The 20,816-nt window shown below is 36.9% G+C and overlaps 1 protein-coding gene across 3 annotated transcripts in view; it reads left to right on the top strand.

The window, feature by feature from the left end:
• The window catches only part of SYNE1 (spectrin repeat containing nuclear envelope protein 1), a 300,424-nt gene that overhangs the window by 134,576 nt on the left and 145,032 nt on the right, over nucleotides 1–20,816 (top strand). For all 3 annotated transcript variants that reach the window (XM_071806433.1, XM_071806432.1, XM_071806430.1), the window contains 13 exons: nucleotides 7–108; nucleotides 1,844–2,047; nucleotides 2,972–3,179; nucleotides 3,898–4,010; nucleotides 5,109–5,314; nucleotides 6,363–6,518; nucleotides 7,722–8,013; nucleotides 8,714–8,886; nucleotides 10,577–10,886; nucleotides 12,336–12,500; nucleotides 13,875–14,231; nucleotides 18,172–18,308; nucleotides 19,240–19,417. In XM_071806433.1, the coding sequence (XP_071662534.1) occupies nucleotides 7–108; nucleotides 1,844–2,047; nucleotides 2,972–3,179; nucleotides 3,898–4,010; nucleotides 5,109–5,314; nucleotides 6,363–6,518; nucleotides 7,722–8,013; nucleotides 8,714–8,886; nucleotides 10,577–10,886; nucleotides 12,336–12,500; nucleotides 13,875–14,231; nucleotides 18,172–18,308; nucleotides 19,240–19,417 (2,601 nt within the window). The remainder of the gene's footprint in view (nucleotides 1–6; nucleotides 109–1,843; nucleotides 2,048–2,971; nucleotides 3,180–3,897; nucleotides 4,011–5,108; nucleotides 5,315–6,362; nucleotides 6,519–7,721; nucleotides 8,014–8,713; nucleotides 8,887–10,576; nucleotides 10,887–12,335; nucleotides 12,501–13,874; nucleotides 14,232–18,171; nucleotides 18,309–19,239; nucleotides 19,418–20,816) is intronic.

Below are 20,816 nucleotides of genomic sequence, written 5' to 3'. Positions count from 1 at the left end.
TTACAGTCTGAAGTCAAGGATAAAGAACTGAAGTTGGAGCAGCTTAGTTCTAAAATTTCAGATCTCAAAGAACTGATTCATAGTCAAGAGCCTCCTGCAGATCTCCAGGTAAAATAAAGGTATTGGTAATCACAGACTGTGCTCAAATGATTAAGAAGCTCCTGAAATCTCTGTCTCTCCTGTACTGCCCTTTTCTTTCAAGGTGACAGCTACAGCATTATTTATATGTATCATAACTGCTCTTTTTTCATATTTCTTCAGTTAACTTGGGTAATTGCTGAAAAAAAAGGTGCCATAAAGTAAATGAACGTTAGAGTTGTAAAAGTATTTTTTACTAAAGCCAAATAGAGTGAATAGTTTATAAGATAACTAATCAGATACAAGACAGATTGTGTTCTTTACACTGCACAACATTAAACCATACACTGTTTCCCTCTTTGAAAGAACTATAATGCAGTAAAATACATTAATTTGCTTTATCAAATCAAAAGTATTCTTTAGTGGACTGGAATTAGTGCCCTGAAGCAACTGTTACAAGAGAGGGCTAAAACATAAATATTGAATATAGCTTGTTGAACATTTATTACTGGCCAGGTTCTTATTTTTCATGTTATAGGGCAAATGCAAAACCAAACTATTACTATTTTGGATGTTTGATTTGAATGGAAATTGGTATGTGAAATTATTCACTTTCAATGTCAGAAGTTTTAAAAGATAAGATGGCTTCTGTGATTTCCACAGGAAGTGAAATATCTCAGTAGATATTTATTCCAAATGCATTTATCGAATTTTAATGGAACTTAATATAACTGTCAAGCCTTGTCTGCATTTTGCCATGATTGTAAATATAAACTTAAATTACCAATCAGATGTGGGTCAAGAACGCTATAGTATAAAGATGTACAAGTTACGTAGAAATGCTTGTATATTCTCCCAAATTGTTTCCTTTACATTAGAGGTTCAGAAAAATCAGGTGTAATCGTAAGTTTCTTAATAAATATCTGTTCACTTATAGAGTGAAACTTAGGGGAAATTGTTTTGCAGAGTATCACTGTTAACTAACATATACCTATTTCCAACTACTAAATATAACAAATACATCAAAAGATTTAAGTCATAACTACAATAAAATAATTGTAGTTGAGATATAAATGCAAATTTGAAAATAAAGCCTCAAAACTTAAATCAAATCACCAAAGTATTTGTCAACATTCAAATACTAAATATGTAAACTACGTCATGATCAGCTCATATTCTGAGAACATAAACAATTCCTTAATAGAATTTTCAGTAATTTCTCATTTACAAATATTTTCCTTTTATGACTGATTTGATTTACTTTTTATTAGTAAAATGTGCACAGCTAACATCTCCTATAGTTTCACATATTGCTGTCTTGAAACAGGTTAATGGGCAATATTCTAACTCATTTTGTGCTGCCTTCAATTTTAATCTGCCTTACACTGAGATACTTTAAGCCCAAATTCTCTTAAGTCTCATCAATTGACATTTCTTTTTATGGACCTATGTGTGTTTTGGTCATATTCTGTGTATGTGGCAAATTAGTAAATGAAAAGGATTTGTTAAACTTTTCAGAAGTGGATAACAACTTCAACAATTTGCAGTCTTGCTTTTTAGAAGTGAGTATCCCTCCTTTGGATTACTCTAAGATTTGATTCTGAATCATTGACATTTTGTATTTATGTAAGTATCTTTAGTTATGGATATAAAAAGAGCAAAATTATCATAATTGGTGACTTTCTCACCTTCCATTTTTTCAATAAACTTTTGCCATAATAGGAGTTTTATTTCAATGCTTTAATACATAACATTTTGCTCTTAGTTTATAGCATCAGATTTGAGGCAGAAGTTGGGACATGCCAAAGAAATGTTACAGACAGCAAAAGAAACGCTGAAAGATTTCAGTACTCAGAAGATGGAGTTACAGAGATTTATTGATCAGATGACAGACTGGTTGGCAAAAGTGGAAGAAACACTATTAAGCTGTGCACGTAACCTGGATCCTGAAGGTCTAAATACAGTGAAGGTTGGTGCTGAAAAAAATGAAGGTGCTTTTTGTTATGTAGTGATCTTTGGTTTTTTATCAGTTTTTGCTAAGCATTATACTTAATTTTAATTTGATAAAATACTGGCAAATAATACAGTTAGTTAGTTTAAGAAGTTCCACCAATGAAAAAACATTCTGAACTATTAACTTTATATAAACCTTTTAGAAAATTATAATGAATAGTATGGTTTTTGTTGTGACAAGAACCAGTTTCGTTACACTGAACTCTTAAGTCATTACTCTAGCATGTTTGAAAGTCTGTTGACTCCCTTCAAATGTAAGCTATGAACTTATAACTCATCAAAGTAAGAGACCGTGGATTGAACTCAATTTAACACAAGCTTCTACCTCAGAAGTCCTCCTCAGTCCTCATATATAGCAATTCTGTTGCCTAGCTCCTAGAAGTCTCGATAGCATAGTTATGCATACCACCAAAAAAAAAAAAAAAAGAGATTTTTTTTTCAGTGTAAGCACATGTTAATAGTGATATACTAGCCTATTCAAATCAATTTCCAAACAAATGTTCATCTCTGCTCAGGTGAAAACTCCCTTTCATTCAGAACTCCCACTCCCACTAAATACCAGTGTCATGCTGTATCTCACATGCCCCTTCAGAGTTTGATGAAAATAACTATTGCTATTCAATATGCCTTGAAATTTATTTATTTATTCATAGAGTAGTACACCATGAGAAATAGCAATTTTCACATTTCTGTGATGGCTAATGTTACTAAAGTTTTGAGCATTCATCTCACTTGGAAAATTAAGGAAACATGATCCAGTACTTCTTCCCTTCATTGTGTCTAGGACTTGCAATGAGAGGAGCAAGGAATGCTTGAGGAAAAGAGAGGGATCTTTTGTTTCTTTGCAAATGTCATATTTGTGTTGCAATTTCATTTTCAGGAAGCAGAAAAAGACCTCCAGCTTCAGCAGAGCAGCATTGACTCGACCTGCGAGAACCTCAACAGCCTGTGTCGCAAATACCATTCTGTAGAGCTGGAAACTCTTGGTGGCACTGTCACTTCATTAATAAAGAAGTATGAATCTTTGAATCAGCTCTGTTCCAGAACACAGGCCAGCATGCAGGAGTCCTTGGAAAAACATTTCCTCTGTGAGTCCTCAGGCTTGTTAATACGAGCCGTTAGCCCACAGCCGTGAATCATTCTGGAGTCTGCCCCAGTTTCCAATGATGTCACTTGCAATTACAACTTTATTTTTGTATAGAGCATTTCAAAAAGTCTTGTTACCAACTGTTCATTTGATAGCTGCTACAAAGCAAACTGATTTACAAAAACAGAATTCAACTTTAAACACATAATATGCATGAAAGGCAAGCTCAGCTCCATCTTTCTTCACTCTTAGTATATATCTCAATTGCATACATACACTTCACATATTTGCCATTCAGAGATACAAATAACCAAAAAGAGATGTTTAGAATGTTTAAGTCCCCATCTCAATTATTTCTTGGGCTCTCTGGATAGTCAGTGGAGAGAAGTAGGCAATTTTTTAATCTTAGATATTAAGATATTAATCTATAAGTTATCTAACATTACAGTGGGATGTATCATACACTGAAAATGCCTGTCTTTTCCCATTGGCCTAGGAGAGCCTTGTGTGACTGTTCAAATTTGGATGTTTAGAGTGGAAACATCTAACTTTTGTGCAATGCATCCCACTCCCAAGGTCATTGAAAGCAATGAGATTCATCCTGTTAGCTTTTACATACTGTTCTTGAAGCATAATTGTGGAAGACAGCTCTATAGTATTATGAGTAATGCTGCTTCTTAAAAATGTATTCTCTTCTGTATATTTTTTTCTTAAATAAGATTCTATGCAAGAATTCCTGGAATGGTTTTCTGGTGTGAAGGCTGCAGTAAAAGAATCATCTTACAGATCTGGGGACAGCAAAGCCATAGAGGCAAAGCTACATGACTTACAGGTATGGTGAACAGATTTTAAAAAAACAGTAATTAGCAATTTAGCTATATATATCCAATTATATCTCTGAAATATTTTGTAGATGCTATCATATTCATTGGTTTTGTTTCCAAAAAATAGTGTAAGAATGGTTCAAGACAGCAATATGTACTGCAGAGGGAATACAGTGGAAAAAAGTGTTCACTCTTCCGAGAGGTCACAATTTAATTTCTGGAAGGTTTATGTGTAACTAAATTATTGTTGTTTCTGATTTTTAATTTTTCCCTTTTTTTTTCCTTTTTTCTTTTATTATTGCTACTTTTACTTATACTATTGCTTATTCAATCTTTCAGATTAACACTGATATTTCAAAGCTTATCTGTGTAGATTTTTGATGAGAGAAAACACAAACAGCAGACATCTACCGCAAACAGCCCTAATTCCTGAAATACATAACATCTTCAGGACTACTAAACTCCTGAGAAAGACAGGACTATCTTCAGAACAAAGAGCTCTGTGAAGTGTAGCACCATTTAATAAACTTTTATTTGAACGATCCGCTTTGAATTTTTTTCCATGGCTAGACATGGCTCTTATATTGTTGGGGAAATCTGATCACTTAAAGATGATTAAGGGAGTGGAGCATCTCCCTTATGAGGAAAGGCTGAGGGAGCTGGGTCTCTTAAAGAGAAGAGGAGAAGAGGAGACTGAGAGGTGACCTCATTAATGTTTACAAATATATAAAGGGTGTCACGAGGATGGAGCCAGGCTCTTCTCAGTGACAACCAATGATAGGACAAGGGGTAATGGGTTCAAACTGGAACACAAGAGGTTCCACTTAAATTTGGGAAGAAACTTTTTCTCAGTAAGGGTAACAGAGCACTGGAACAGGCTGCCCAGGGAGGTTGTGGAGTCTCCTTCTCTGGAGAAATTCAAAACCTGCCTGGACGCCTTCCTGTGTAACCTCATCCAAGTGTTCCTGCTCCGGCAGGGGGATTGGACTAGATGATTTTTCTAGGTCCATTCCAATTCCTAACATTCTGTGATTCTGTGACTTTTAATAGAAGTATCTTTAGTTTTAAAATCTTGCATGTTTAAACTGTATCCTTTCATTACACAGGGTGTGCTGGATTCTGTTAGTGAGGGACAGAAGAAGTTGGATGCTGCTTGCAAGAAAGGAGAAAGTTTGTATGCTTGCTTACCTGAACCAGTTGTGAGCCATATTCAGGAGCAAATAGCAAAGTCTAACCAGAACTTCCAGGAATTCCTCAACCAGTGTCTGAATGATAAGCAGGCTCTGGAAGCCTGTGCCTCACACCTGGGAACGTGAGTAATGCCAGTAGTCACAGATGGACTGCATGAATTTTTTAGGCTGCAGACTTACAGGGCACAATTTGAAATTATTTCCAGTTATTCTAGTCCTGTTTGCTTTTTTCTTTGGAAATACTTAAGAGAAAATGAAGTCCTCTGCTAAAAACTCGAAGGGTATTCACTAGGTAAAGAATGGAAGAATGGTCAAGATCATATATGTGGACGATCTGTGTAGCTCATGCAATCCCAAATTTGAAGTTGGGATCTCAGTAATTTAAATGCAATTTCCTTGAAGGAAAAGGTGTGATGAATTTTCAGGTTTTGCCATGGGGTCTGAAGATAGTATGCTTTTTACACAGCATGCGTCTTGTCCTGTCCCCTTCCAGATGGACGTCTTTCCTAAGGAGGTGATTAGAAAACACCCTTAAATTATTAGTTAAGGCTGGAATTTTAGGAGTTCAAACATTTTTAGGTATAACTAAGTTCAAAACTGTTGCTAATTGAAAGTAAAGTTAGTGTAGCATTTATGGGTTAAATGGCAAGATGAGGTGGTGTGCCTTCCTGTAAAAAAAAGGTTTTCCAACTTAATGCCAGAGCTTGTTTTCCTGTATTCCAAGCGTCCTAGATTCCAGTTACGTTCTGTTGGCGAAACTGAAAGCACAACACTTTAGGTGTTTTAAGTCTCAATACTGAGTAAAAACTCATTTTTACCAATTTTTTCACCTCAGTCTAAATCATTATAAGGATTTGGAAAAAGCTTTCTTTTTGTCTGCCGTTATTGAATCTAGTAATAATTAAAAGCACTGTCACTTTAAATTTTGGAGGCTTCTTTTCCCACTGTAGTTCCCATGATTTTGCTGAACATTTTTAGAGAGCTGCTGAATATTTTTAGATTAGTAGTCACTGTGGAATTATGTTTTGTGTACAACTCTTACTCTGAAAGCACGGAAGTGATACCTAGCTGTATTTTCCTGGTCTTTGGGATACTGAAAGAACTGAAATAACTTACTGACTTTACCCCACCTGAGAAATATTTTAAAAGGAGGATTTATCTGTTCTGTAGCTTTGAAGATCAGCACAAGAAACTTGGCCTGTGGATACATAACATGGAAGAAAGAATAAACACAGAAGCATTAGGAGAGAGCAAACAGCTTATTCCTGAGAAGAAAAAGGAGGTGCAGAAAGTGGAAAAGTTCCTGGAAGAGTTACTGAATTCAAGGTAGTATGAAATACATTTCCTAAAATACTCTTAAGTTTTCCTGTGCTAAAGCAACAGTGAAACTAAACTGTTTGGCTAAAGTGTGTTTGTGAAAGACAGAGAGGTGTTGCAACATACTCTATGAAAAGAGGCTCAATCCAGTTACTTCCAGTTTTAAGGAAAGTGGAATGTGAAGCCAACTCCAAAATTTGATGCTGATACTTTTCTCATTAGGAAAAACTTAACTTACTGCATTAATAAATGGAAACTGAAAAATATCATCTTAGAAAAAAAATAAATCTTAAAAATATTGCTTGTAAAAGCAATAGTAAAAATAACACTTATCGTTACCTCTATTTTAAAATTTTCTTTCTGTCCTGCAACACTCAGATCCAACCAGGTTATCAGAATCCACTTTCCTATATAGCTGCTTTTATAAAAGAGCTCAAATAACACCCACATTGGCTGTGAAATCTTTCTAAAATTCAGACTTAGCCAATAGATGATGAAGTAATTGCCTTTTTTAGTACACTGTGGTTTTTCAAATTCTTTTTAAATTATTATTAGGTTGGTAAAGATAGAACAGAATTTGTAGTCAGTTGTTCAAGCCTCACAGTATACTAAAAGTATACCCAGTCTCTACCTATCCCCCTATGACTGATGCAAGATATTTTGGTCTGATGTAAATTCTCTGTAATCACAGGGTATGAGGAAGGGTGATTCAGTAGATTGAGATTAACCCAGTGCTTTAATCTCTTTTACTGACCCTTGTACTGAACCCCAGAGTCAGTGTCTAATCCTGGACAAATGGCCTGACCTGTCCATCATGCCCTCCTTACCTGTCAAAGACTATAAACTTCTCAGAATCTTTGACAGGTAACAAAACCGTAGTAGTTCCTATAGAACCTGACAGCTGAAAGTCTGACAGCTGAAGAGAAAACTAAGATAGCTTTTAATTTAAATGTGTAACACAAATATTTCAGTATAATCATTTTGAGAACCAAAACCTGCAAGAAATGGAACTGCACACAAGTAAAGATATTAATCAATACACACTGCTTATATTTCCTTTCAGTCTTTCCCAGCTAATTTTTCTGTTAACTATGAACTCTGTCACTGGTGAAGCAGGTGATTATGTCAGCAACCTTCATAATATCTGGTAATTGCTATAACAATATTATATGCTTTCTGAAACTAATTTTTAGTTTCAATATTTTGTTTCAGGGAATCTTTTGATAAGCTGTCCCAAATGGCACAGACTTTAAATGAAGAAGGCCATGGTGTGGGCAATGAAATGCGCCTGGCTTCTCAGCATCTCACCAATTATCAAAACATGGTCAAGACTGTCAGGGAGAAGCTGCAAACATGTCAGCTTGCACTCCAAGAGCATCTCACTTTGGAGGAGGCATTGCAGAGTATGTGGTCATGGGTGAAAGAGGTTCAAGATAAACTCACATCATCGGAGAGCACTGTTGGTAGCAAAGCCACACTAGAGAGACGACTGACACAAATTCAGGTAAAGGATACAATTAGAGATTATACATCAAGGTCAATATTGGTGTGGATCACATCAGTGGAAAAGAAATATTTTTGTATTTCAGTCTTTGTATGGTTATGAGGGAGAGGATTAGAATTTAAGGTGTTCTTGACAAATTGAGAGGTGCAGTATGAAAAACAGGATGAAGTATAATGGAGACAGGTGCCAGGTATTCCATTTAATATGGAATAATGAACTGTGAAAATGTGTATTCAGGTCCAAAAAGGCTTTCTAATGGAGGGGAAGCTCTGGAAAAATTGATGTGGAGAAGCTATGACTTATCTGTCACAGGCAGTCTTCAGGAACAGGTTAGATAAACATCTATTAGGAAGGTCGTCAGTGTAGGACACGCTGCCATGGGCTTTCTTGAGATTTCTTCTACCTATGCGGTGCTGCCTTTCTCTGCAGTATTTTACCTGCTCACTATCTACTGCAATGTGAGCAATATTTTAGTATAACCAATGCAGTGAAATACCTGTATGGGTGTGGGAAAAACTGCTGGATCACTTGCACATAGCAAGGGACAGGCACATACAAGAAGAGGTCCCTAGGAATTCATACAGCGCATGGCTTTCAAGGATAAATGACTTCAGGGAAGATGATGTCCACTATTGAAAGAATAACAGCTTTCACTTCTCAGCAGATTGCATTTGATGTTTTGACTTATTTTGCCTCACAGGAGATCCTCTTACTCAAAGGTGATGGTGAAGTTAAGCTGAACATGGCCATTGGCAAAGGAGAACAAGCACTTAGAAGCAGCAATAAGGAAGGACAAAAGATGATACAAACTGAGCTACAGACGCTGAAGGATGTATGGAATGACATCATCAGCACCTCAGTGAACTGGCAGAGGTAAAACTCCTAGGAAAACACAGGTCAGATCCTGCCATCTTTGCTCACCAGGAGTGGTACCTTACAGCACATAGGAGTCCATTCATTCATTACTGGTATGTGAAGGGAAAGTTACATCATCAGAGAGAATCAAAATTGCCTGAAAAAAATACATCCTTCTATAAAAAAGATGAGTTGACCTTACCAGATGAATCAAATTTCACATGAGATGATAGTAATTTAAAAATAAATAGAAATCATACAAATTCATACAGTGAAAAACTTAGAAAGGGCTTTCTGAGTTATTGAACACATAGTTGGGCAGGACCAAGAACATCTGACAGATATTTATCTACCTTTTCCTTACAAAGCTCTAGGAAGGTTTCTCAGTTCTGTCTTTCACTGTGTATTTTAATTAAAAAGTAAATCCTAATATCCACTGCAAACAATCTATCTTATGAATTAGACTGTTTTCTTCTTGTCTTAACCTCGGTAGTATCACACTGTTGAATTTTGTTTGTTTATCCTCTACTCTCTACAAATCCTTTTCCACAGAACTAAGCCTAGGCAGTTATCCCAAATTTTGTATTTGTATGTCTGATTTCTTCTTGCTAAGTAAAGCATTATTTTCCTAATCAAATTTCATATTTTAAAATTTTTTTTAAGGACATCTGATATTTAAATCCTGTTATCCAAAACAGTTGCAGCTACTTCTTGGTTGCTTTCATGTGTGGGCTTTACAAGCACTCTCTGTTCCATCACCCCAGTCATTACTGAATAGAAATGGGCACTTGGTGAACTTCTGCATGATCTGACTTCCTTAGTTCTCTAATGAAAACAAAGTCTTCTCTGCATCAGAAAACTCAAAGATCTGCATCAGAAAAGTCACATATCTGTATTTGAGATAATCTGAGTGTGAGGATAACTAGGTCCTAAAAACCAGCTGTCAATGGTGGGATCCATGATTTAGGCAAACTGAAGTTTTTCAATTGAATGTGGTGCCACATTCTTACTTATTCCAAAATTATAATGCAATTATTTGTAGAAAATTATAATGGGATACCATTAATATTTCATGGTAACTTCACTTAATTTTTGTCATAAGATATTATTTAGATTAGGCTAGACCATTACATTTTGAATGAAATCCCTACCACACTTACATCAATTATTAAGTTCAGTGGAATGAGAATTACATTCCTCAACACAAATCCCAGAGAAATCTGGTGATCTGCTAGAAGGATCAATATAGAACAGAAGACAGTATGTCTTATAAGCTGTAAATGGGACTATAGATAATTGATTTGTTCTTCCAAAGCTTGCCATAGTATCTCTTAATTATCAATAATTTCATAGGCTGCTGTACATTTTATTACTGTGATCATAAAGAACTCCAGTATTTGCTCTGTATTTTACTTTGCTGGTCAGACACTGAAATGTGTTTTTCATTAGTCTGAAACAGACAGATTGCTCATGTAACCTATGATAGGGAAGTAGTTGTATCAGGTTATATGTAGTAGCCCAAAGAACACAAAAATTCTAGAACAGCTTGCAGGTAAGTTGACATAGAAAACTAGATGGGGGAAAAGGTATATTCTAAACATATTACATATGGCTACAGACAGTGCAACAATTAAGGTATAAGCAGGCTTTTTTTTTCAGACCTTTCAAAAGTTCTCATCTGTACTGTGTATGTTTCTTTTATTGTAAGCTGCCTAGAGTCTGCCATTGGCCAGTGGAATGAATATCTGGAAAGGAAAAAACAGCTGGAGCAGTGGTTAGAGAAACTGGATCACAAAGTGGAACAGCCTTTAGAACCACAGCTTGGTCTGAAGGAGAAGTTTGCTCAGCTGGACCACTTCCAGGCTATTGTTTCGGAGATAGATGATCACTCTGGTGATTTACAGCAACTCATTGAAAAAGCTGTGGAACTGTATGAAAAAACAGAGGATGATTCTTTTGGAGAAGCAGCTCAAGAAGAACTGAAAACACAGTTTAATGATATCAGAACTGTAGCCAAGGTAAGATAAAGACAAAGGCCTCCATTTCAAGTAAAATGTTTAGATATCTGTATGTGAGGCTAAAATTTCAATTTTCATAATTTTTAGTAACTAAAGGATTAACTTGAACAGTCTTGCCCTTTGTTATGGTTGAGTATAGCAAAAAAGTTGGATGTAGTTTACTAAAATTCACTGGAATGAAAAAACATTGTTGGGAATTGAAATTGGTATGGTTAGGATTTTTGAAAAGTGAAGGGCATATATTTTATTCTTAATTTCATATACACAACAATATTTCTGATGCGCTTCCAGATTTATTTTCATCTAATACTTTTTCATTAATTTGTAACACTTTTTTTTTAACCTGAAAAAGGAAGAATCTTTGAGGATTTACTTTAGGTCTTTTTTGCTTAGCTAGTAACCATCATTTGTCTGACACATTCTGGGAAATTCTGATGGTTATTTTCAGAGGCAACAGTAGGGCTTAATAATCTAACTTCATTTTTAAAAGCATTGGTTGTATATTGAGTTATTTGAAAAAATGAGCAAACAAACAAACTGGAGTTTAATTCATAAGTGGTTTAGTTTGAAGCCAGTTAAAGGACACTTAGATCTAGATTAGAATATCCACATGGGAGTAAAAAGCAATTTGATTAGCTCAGTTCACTTTTAGTTAGTTTTGATAAACATTCCTGAGTGTTAGCTCACAAGAATCTAAGAACAAATCTACTGACTCAGACCAAAGGCAAATCTAGAGTAGTACACTGTTTCACCTTTTTACAGTAAGGTAAGCTGATCCCGCTTTAAGCTTACATTTGAAAGCTAAGATGGAGCCATGAAGCTGTCATACATCTGTGTCAGGGTATGCACCCTTCAGGGCTGCAAGGCAAGTGCCTGGGGACGGCCACCATTTCTGATCTGATTGTTAAAATGGGACTCAGCGCCATAAGAAACTTTTGCACTTCTAAACTGCAAAGTCCTCGTTTGTGGTCTTTGTATGGGATATCCTTCTGACTCTGCTTAGCATTTATAGAGAGTTGATCCTTCTAAATAAGAGTTATGTTTCTCATGGCATGCAGCTCCCTAGAAGGACTCATGGATGATCTGTAAGACTCTCTCCAGGGGTACTGGGAACAGCATGCCAGAGTTGCACGGCTGCAGCTTCAAGGTCTATTAAGCGATACATTTTGTGTTAAAGGATGTGATAAAATACATTTTTGCATACATTTTCAGAAGACTTCTTCATCTTTTGCTGCAGTGGAACACACCTGTCCAGACACTCTAAACCAAACTTTGTACAGTATAGCACTGTGTTCTGCTGCTGTAAGCTGTGCTCTATTCAGCATTCACATGGATGCCATAGAGTCAGACTAACACTCTATACGACTGCATGCTTAAAGCCAGAACAGTATTTAAGAACTCCAATGATCTTTTTTTCTTTTTTTTTTTTTTTTAAATCTGAAATGATAGGAGAAAATGAGGAAAGTGGAAGATATTGTGAAGGATCACTTGCTATACCTTGATGCTGTGCATGAATTCACAGACTGGCTCCATTCTGCAAAGGAAGAGCTGCACCGCTGGTCAGATACATCTGGAGATACATCAACCATACAGAAAAAACTGGCCAAAATCAATGTAAGATAAGTTAGCTTTCATGATTTCATCTGCAGTTCAGACTCTATGCTCTAAATAGGCCAAAGCCAAAAAGTTGTGGGATCTTGTTCTTTGTATATTTGAAATTGTGATTACATTTCACTGAGCTGAAAGCAAGCTTTCAAAGCTATGTTTTCTTTTCACCTCCCTCCTCATATTGAAGTGGTGGAGTAAAAGTACAATCAGACCTGAATTAGCCACAGCACACATGGAAGCAATTTGCAAGAGTGGAAGCCCAGTGGCATCACAGAAGAATGTGTCTTAGTTGATTAATGAATACTGCTCTGGCCTCATCCCCAAATATACTTTCCTTCATGAGCAGAGTTGTCTGAATCAAAGTCAAAACCAACCTCCCCTGATTTGCATGAAATGTAGCTGCATAAAGCAGTGCAAGGGTTATTCTCCCCAAACAAAGTAGAAATATATGATTTGCTTCCTTGTGTATAGTCTCCTTACCCTGGCATCCATTCGTACACATTTGAATGCCTAAACGAGTTACATATTCCTGAATGCAACATTAAAGCAGGCTCCTGCCATATGTTTATGTTCAGATTCTCATGCTAGCAGCATTTTACTCTTCTCCTAAACATGAGAGAGTGGGACAGTGAACAGGCTACTAAATGAGGATTCAGGATACCTGAGATCAAATTACAGATTTGTTGAACATTCTTGGATTGTTTGTTTCCTTTGTGCTCAAACTCCCCATATATAAAACAGAGAAGGGAGGAGATAATAGTTTCTAGCTTATAAGACAGACAGGAGAATAAATAACATTACTCCATGCAACGTTTGAGATGATATTTATATTCTTCAGCTTCTTAAGCTGAAAACTCCCAAAATTCCCTTGTAGTGTTTGTAAGATTGAAATAAGACCCTGTAGAAAGAATTCACTTACCAAAAAAAAAAAGACATGTGCAACCAATTATGGCACATCACAGATCATGGGTAGGCTGTAAAATGCTTTTTCTGAGCAGCACAGTTGTCTTTTTGAAACTGCTATGAGCAGCTACATACCAGTGTTGCTTATGTAAAAGGTCACAACTAAGTTACTGTTTTCCGCATCTTAACCCAAACAGTATTTCCAGTATCTCTCTCGCCTAAGCTTAAGAAACTTTCAGTGTTGCTCTTTAACCAATGTAAACCCCGCACACTCTCTCGCCTGAGTTTTATTTTCATCCATCCCCCGGCTGCGTTCCGCCGCCCAAGCGCTGCCGCCGCAGCCACGGCTCGGTGCGGGACGCTGCGGGCAGTCCCCCCCCGCGCCGCCTCCCCCCCCTGCCTTGGGCGATTTCCCCCCTCTTTCCCAGGGGTGGCGGTGGCAGCTCCGCGGGTTACCATGGCAATGTCGCCTTGCAGGAGCTGGTAGAGTCTCGGCAGATCGGCGCGGGCCGCCTGGGCCGAGTGGAGACGCTGGCTCCCGCCGCGAAGCGCAGCACGACCGCCGGCGGGTGCCAGCTGCTGGCCGCCGAGATGCAGGCCCTGCGCTCGGACTGGAGGCAGTGGGAAGAAAGCGCCTTGCGGAGCCAGGGAAGCCTGCGGGAGGTGCTGAGCCAGATGGCCCTGTCGGAGCGGGAGTTCGCGGCGCGGGTGGCGCAGCTGGAGGAGGCGGTGCAGGGGTTCGAGGGGCTGCTGGGCGCCTGGTCGCAGAGCCTGGTCCCTCTCGACAGCCGGCACACCGACGCCGAGGTCGTGGAAAGCTGGCGCAAGGAGAAAGTAAGGTTACATCTCTTTTCCTAGCTGCTTTTTGGTTGTTCATGTGGTGTTACTGCGGGCAGAAAACTTCTGCCAAGCCGGGCTATCAAGCAGAAAATGTTAAGATGTATTTGAGAATAATATTTCTATGAAATCCCAACTTCCCAAACATTTTTTTGTAACTGTAATCATAGCAAGCAGTGTTTACAGATGTTTCTCTCCTTGGCCTCTGCTGCACAAGGCTTACCAAATGCTGCCTGGATCTTAGATGTTAAAAACAAGGCTTGCCTCTGAGAAACTGAAGGAGCTGGTACACCAGCTCTGGACTTCTATTCCAGGTTGCTCAGTGTTTAGAGCCAGAGTACCACTTGATCAGGCAAATGTGAAGCATTTCCTAAAAGCCAAGTAGCAGCTGGAGCCGTTTCTTACTTAAAATTTAACAGGAGTGTATTGAGCTTATACTTTCAATTTCTTGAAATATTTTTCACATTATGCATATTGAGATCTTGTCCAATATTTAAAGAAGTTATACTAGAAACAAGTATGCTTGCTATTTGCTTTGCTATGGAATGCAGTGGAATTTAGAGAAATACAGAGGTTGCTTCTGCTCCTGCTTGTTTTCTAGCAAGAAATTCCACTTGGATTTATCACACACACACAGACACACTACTTTAGATACATCCACAACAATCAAAATACATGTTTGTATGTATCTTGACTACTGTGAATCACGGATGTTGAGAAAAGATACAGAGCACTTCCTTTCCAGGGCAGTGTTGCAATAAAGCAGTTTCAGTAAAGGAAGAGAGGTGTGTGATGCCTGCTTTCTGACTCCTTGACTGAAGAAAAAACCCAGAATACCTTGTCTTTGAACTGAGATTATAAATCTCCTCCTCCAGTGTCTGTGCCAAGTTATTTCTGTGGCTTCTGCTTTCACAGAAATTCCCTGATACAGATTTATGGAATCTGCTTGCCTGAGTGCCAATACATATCTGTAGGAATGACATTACATTAGAGCAAATAATTGTACAAATATGCAAAGTCTTCCATGTTTATATGCTTTTGAAAAGGAAAGGAAGATATGGAATTGTCATCAACATACAGCAATGATTACCGACTTTTTTTGTTTTATAAATGTAGAAGTACTATCTTCAAAGGCTATTGCTTTTATTAGTGTTAGATACACTGTGTATGTACTGTAGCTCTATGTAACAACACTTTATTTAGGCAGATGTAAACTTTAGTTAATGAGGGAAAATGCAGAGACATCTCAAGACTTACTATGCAGAGCCCTACTATGTAATTTTATGTATAGTTAGAGGAAATGTGACAGCAATCTTTCCATTTCTGGTCCCCAGGGATAGGTCCTATTGTGAATGTAAAATAGCACTGGAGCTTTCCATTTTCATTGTCTCACAGTGATTCTGTTGCCATGTAACCCAAGGCCATGAGTTAAAAATGCATTTCACAATTCTCAGAATCAGCAAGCTCATTCTGTTATTCTATTATACTCAAGGTCTGTTCCTTTAGGTATGTGCAACATAATAGCACATACCACAGATCTTGAACTTGGAATTTGGGAAATTAATTTGGCAACTGTCAGATTCAAAGTTAAATCCAAGTGACTGCAATGGTGCTATCAGTGTTTCTGTGTGGAAATATGCCATAGTTAAAAGTAGACTGTTTTGCAAGTTAATGTTCCTGTTTGTCAATAAGCTGTGCCTAAGGCTGTATGTCATCAGAATAATCTTTTAGTAGTTATTGAGGTAGATTATTTGACACCGAAAAATTTCATTGAGAACAGGCAATTCTAACCCTATGCTGCTCTTAGGAGATGCCTGCTTTCTTTACCAAAAAAAGGCTGTTAGTATTTCATTATGATGATTCCTGCCCTACACAATTTGTGACATCGTCAGTTTAAGTAACGTCCATTGTGCTGCTATTCCTAGTGCTTTCAAAAAAAAGTCCTGTATGCAGTTTAACATAAAGTAAGATAAACAAAAAGTAGTTAGTTTACGTTCTTTTCTGAGCATCATTGCTAGTACATAATTACTTAATTCAAATGCTACTTTATATGGCCTTGAAACATACTGGTGGTGTGACTATTTAAACTATTTTTTAATTATAATTGAACAGATTTCTGGTGTATGAGTGACTCAAAGCAGATAAAGTCCGTAATATGAGCATGAGTAATGTAAATCCGAGGAGTCCTGAAAATCTGCTGTAGCAAAATATCTTTTCATACTTGCAAGAACACAAGAAAGTTTGTACACATAAAATATCTAAAATGTCTCTAGCCTTAATTTTACAGGGCTTCCCTGTGGTGTATAAATGCAGACGTATTTCAGTAATGTTAACATAGTCAAGCTGTGAACATGGGCTAAGCAACTGTTATTCATAGACAACGCATACTTGTAGTTTTATTTTTCTCAAAACGGGTAGTTGTGTTTTTTCTTCTTGGTAGTTCACATACTACGAAGAAGACGCATATGTATACATATTTTGTACTTTCTCAGAAATGCACAATATAGATCTTAAAAATTTCATTTCACAGCTCTGCAGGCTTTTTCAGGAAAAGGGACGTGAAGCAAGTACAAAGTTGCTTGTGGACAGCCTACATATGAGCTGATTCACTGGCTTTTGTCCATTTGCTGTTTTTACTAAGTCTGTTCATTGGCTTGCTAGACCCTTGCTAATGTTTCTTTTAACTTTTGATTTACATAAAGGTATACCTGTTCATTGCAGAGTGAGTTAGTACTTTGCAGTGAAAAGACTACTCTGCATTTTTATCTCTGTAATGTAGTTTGTGATATTTTGAAAACCTTCTGCATATATTTTCATGTACATCATTTGTACCTGTCCTGAACATTGAATTTTGTGTTGATAAATTATTACAAACTGTTTACTATGTATGTTTTCAATCATCCTTATATATATATATATATATATATATATATATATATATGTTCAGAAACATGATTTGGGGACTTCCCTTTCCCACTTCCACGTCCCTATTTGAATTTGTCTTTACTTCCATGTGATCTCTTTCTTAAGTTTATATTGTACATTTCTTCCAGATTGGCACTTTGGTTTAGCTGAACTAATCTGTATGTGCCAAACACTATGGCCTGCCTGTGCTGCAGAACCTCTGCTGTGGTGAATGTAATGAGCTAGAAGTCGTCTTTTTTTCCCTGGTAGTTTAAGAGGAATGCCTGAAGAATTTAGTTCTAATGAGACAAGGAGCCAAGTCTGCACAGCTCATTATGCTGGAGTAGCTGGCGGGATTCTGCAGTGGAGATGCTGCAGACGTCAACAAAGACTGTTTTTGTTGGAGTGGTTATCACACCTCTCCCAGTGACGTAAGCTAAGCCAACACAAGCAATTATTTTGTTGGCTTAGCTGTCTCCAAAGCAAGAGTCTTTCCAGTGCAGCAATGACAGGCAGTAACCCATTTACTCTCACAGGACTGTGAGCAGCTGTACTTTTTCATTGTGAAGCCTTCTGTGAAGGAGTTGAAGTTGTTAAAAGCTTTGTGCGTAAATTAGTTTTTTGGATACAGTTCAAAACTGTTTTTATTGAACAAGCTAAACTGAAGCCAGCAGGCCATTTATATTTATAGAAACATATATTATTTGCTATTCTCTATTTGTATGGACTTTTATATGAGAACAGCTAACTGACAATACCATAGCTCATTTATTAAAATGAACTTTGTAATTTAAAGCATTCTTTGAGAACATTTTGAACTGAGAAAGTTGAGGCTTCCAGAATTTTTGCTTCTAGAAGCTCATAATTTCAAATAAGCTTCTGTACGTTTGACTGCCAAAATACTCTTGAAAGTGAACATGCCTGGATCATAAATGAAATCGAATTTAAATTCTGATAAATTTTTATTCAAAATATTTAAATTTTTTTTTTTTTTTTTACTCACTGGTATTATTCATTTGTTTTATATTAACAGGAAACTTTGGATGCTCTGGTGAAGTCTGAACATATGACAGATGAGATTAAAACTCAGTTAAATGATCTTTGTAGATTTTCCAGAGATTTGAGTACTCATTCTTCAAAGGTTTCAGGATTGATAAAGGAGTATAACAGGTACACACATTCTTCTTGTTTATAGTTAATCGATCCCATGTGTGAGTGTGTGGGTGTGAGCTGTCTTTTAGAGACCCGTTAATTAGAATTTTAGAATTAGAAACAGAGATATACAATAACAACCATCAATATTTTGATTTTGGTGTCAATAGCAGTTGTAAAAAGTAGCTATTTGTTTTTTTTTTTTTCTAAAAGCCAGGCTGTGTCACCAAACTCAGATGAAACTAATGTATATCCACATCTGACCTATTACAGGAGGAATCCTTTTACGAAGCTGTGAGGTAGCATTGTGGGTTACTTTTCTGAAGGAAGAACAAGTTATGCCAGCTATTTAAGATATTTTTCTTAATTTTGCCCTTCAGTTTACTTTTCTTTGACAGGCTGGTTTGTTGAAACAGGGGAGCTAGCATTTGCTTGCTTTCTCTCAGGTCACTCTATCTGATTTACTTGGGAGTGTGACACCTGCATTTCAGACACAAAATTCTGTTTTTGCTTGCAGCGGGTTATAGCTTTTGGCTCCTGTAGCTGCAGAAGAAGGATGCGATGACCCAGATTGATCCCTTCTATCATTATGAACTTGATTGAGCCACAGAAGCTAAAATCGGAACTGCTGTAGTTCTGCACTCTATCCCTAGAGAGAGAAGGGGGCTTGCAGAAACTGTTCATGCTTAGGTACACTGAGTCACTCTGGAAACACACCTGCCATATCTGTGACACTTATGTCCCAATTTACATGCTTCACTTTTAAGGGACTGAAAGCCTCTAATCGATTTCCTGGTGCCTCAGTGAAATACTTAGAGCTGGTAGGAGGAATCCAGGTTAACCTAACCTTACTGTTGTATTTTGGAGAACTAAGTAAAAGCATTGTCACCTAACAGAGCCTTTCCTCCCTCCCTTGCTCACTTCTGCTTCCCTGGTGTGATAAACCCAGCCTGTGCCTGCAAGCTTCAAAAGGATGTCAGAGCAAAGAGCAGATCTTGCAGCAAAGATTTCGGACAGCTTTCAGGGACTTCCAACAGTGGCTGGTCAATGCAAAAGTCACCACAGCCAAATGCTTTGATGTGCCTCAAAATATCAGTGAAGCTTCCGCAAGTCTGCAGAAAATACAGGTAACTATAGAAGTAAATTATTAGTCGAAAGGACACCTAATCAGTTTCATATAAAGCTCAGATTGAATTGTTTAGTGAATTAGTATTTTTTGTTAATGTTGTTATTGTCAACACTAAAGGTGGCTAATGGCAAGGAAGTAAACCCTTTTTTTTTTACTGTGATTTGTTTATTATAGTTGTTGGGCTACAGTATGTGTGTAGTCATTGTCTCTCGTAGTAGTTTTCCTTGTTTGTTTCCTTTTTATAATATGAAAAAATGTTTTAAAGGTAGGAAAGTACTGTAGAATCAAAACAATATCAGAATTGTGACTTAGTACCTGGATTTACTTCAAAATTATGTAAATAGTTTTCCTCACGTAAGAAAATACAGCTCCTGTGGTGAAAGAAGAGAGTTAAAACATATGCAGTGTGAGCAGGCATTCAAAAAGTGTATTTTTCACATAAAGCTAAAATGAGCCTCAAAAACTCTGTGGATAGGAATGTCAATTAAAAGTTTATTTTAATAAAGCAAGTGAAAGAAATACTTTTCTGAATAGAATATAATTACAATTTTATCTGAAAATAGCAAAATGAGAATTACAAAACAAGACTGTTAAACCTTCAGTTAGGTAGTAGAACAGAAGAAATTCACAGAAGTTTCTTAGGAAATACCAAAACCCAAATAACTTCCTCCTCCTTTTGGTAAATTCACTTTCTCTTGCTTAAACTGTTTACTTAAAAGCATAAACAATACTGTATTAATATGTCAAAAACTTTGACTACCCCAAAATGAGACTATGTTGAGAGGAAATATAAGGAAAAAAATCCTAGTAGTTTTTGACATTAAATATAAGAGTTTTAGCAAGGTTGTTGGTGTTGGTTTTGGTTTGGTTTGGTTTTTTCCCGAGTGGTAAGATGTTTTTTCTTTATTACTGCAGCACCTTCGTAGCATAAAACCTTACTTTGTTCTCCTATTCCTTGAAAGCTGCTTTAGATGAAATAAACTTTTTTTTGACATGCAGTGACTGCCTTAGGACTTCCAGAGTTGTCCTGGTGACTTGTGTAAACATAAAAAATTATTTTTGTTAAAAGTTAATCTTCTGTCTGTTAGAACATTTGCCATCATTAAGTCACAAGGCAATTATATCTTTGATTTTAATATAGCCAGAACTTGAACAAAGTATATCCAAGCTAGCAGACCCTTTATAGTCTCTACTAGGATCTCTAATGTAACTCAGAATTAGAACCTGATTTAGTAGTTTTTGTATTGATCTTGTTACTTCTGAATGTGGATGTAACCTCATGATTATGGATATAAAACTATTTTTGTATCACATAATCATGACAGTAACAGTTTAAAATATTGGTATTAAAGACTACTGCATTCCTTGGAGTCCTAAATGCTCACAGAGTCTTTTAA

The sequence above is a fragment of the Patagioenas fasciata genome, chromosome 3 (genome assembly GCF_037038585.1).
Source record: "Patagioenas fasciata isolate bPatFas1 chromosome 3, bPatFas1.hap1, whole genome shotgun sequence".
Classification (NCBI taxonomy): Eukaryota; Metazoa; Chordata; class Aves; order Columbiformes; family Columbidae; genus Patagioenas; species Patagioenas fasciata.
Note: the sequence above shows the minus strand (reverse complement) of the source record. Positions and strands in the feature narration are given on the sequence as shown.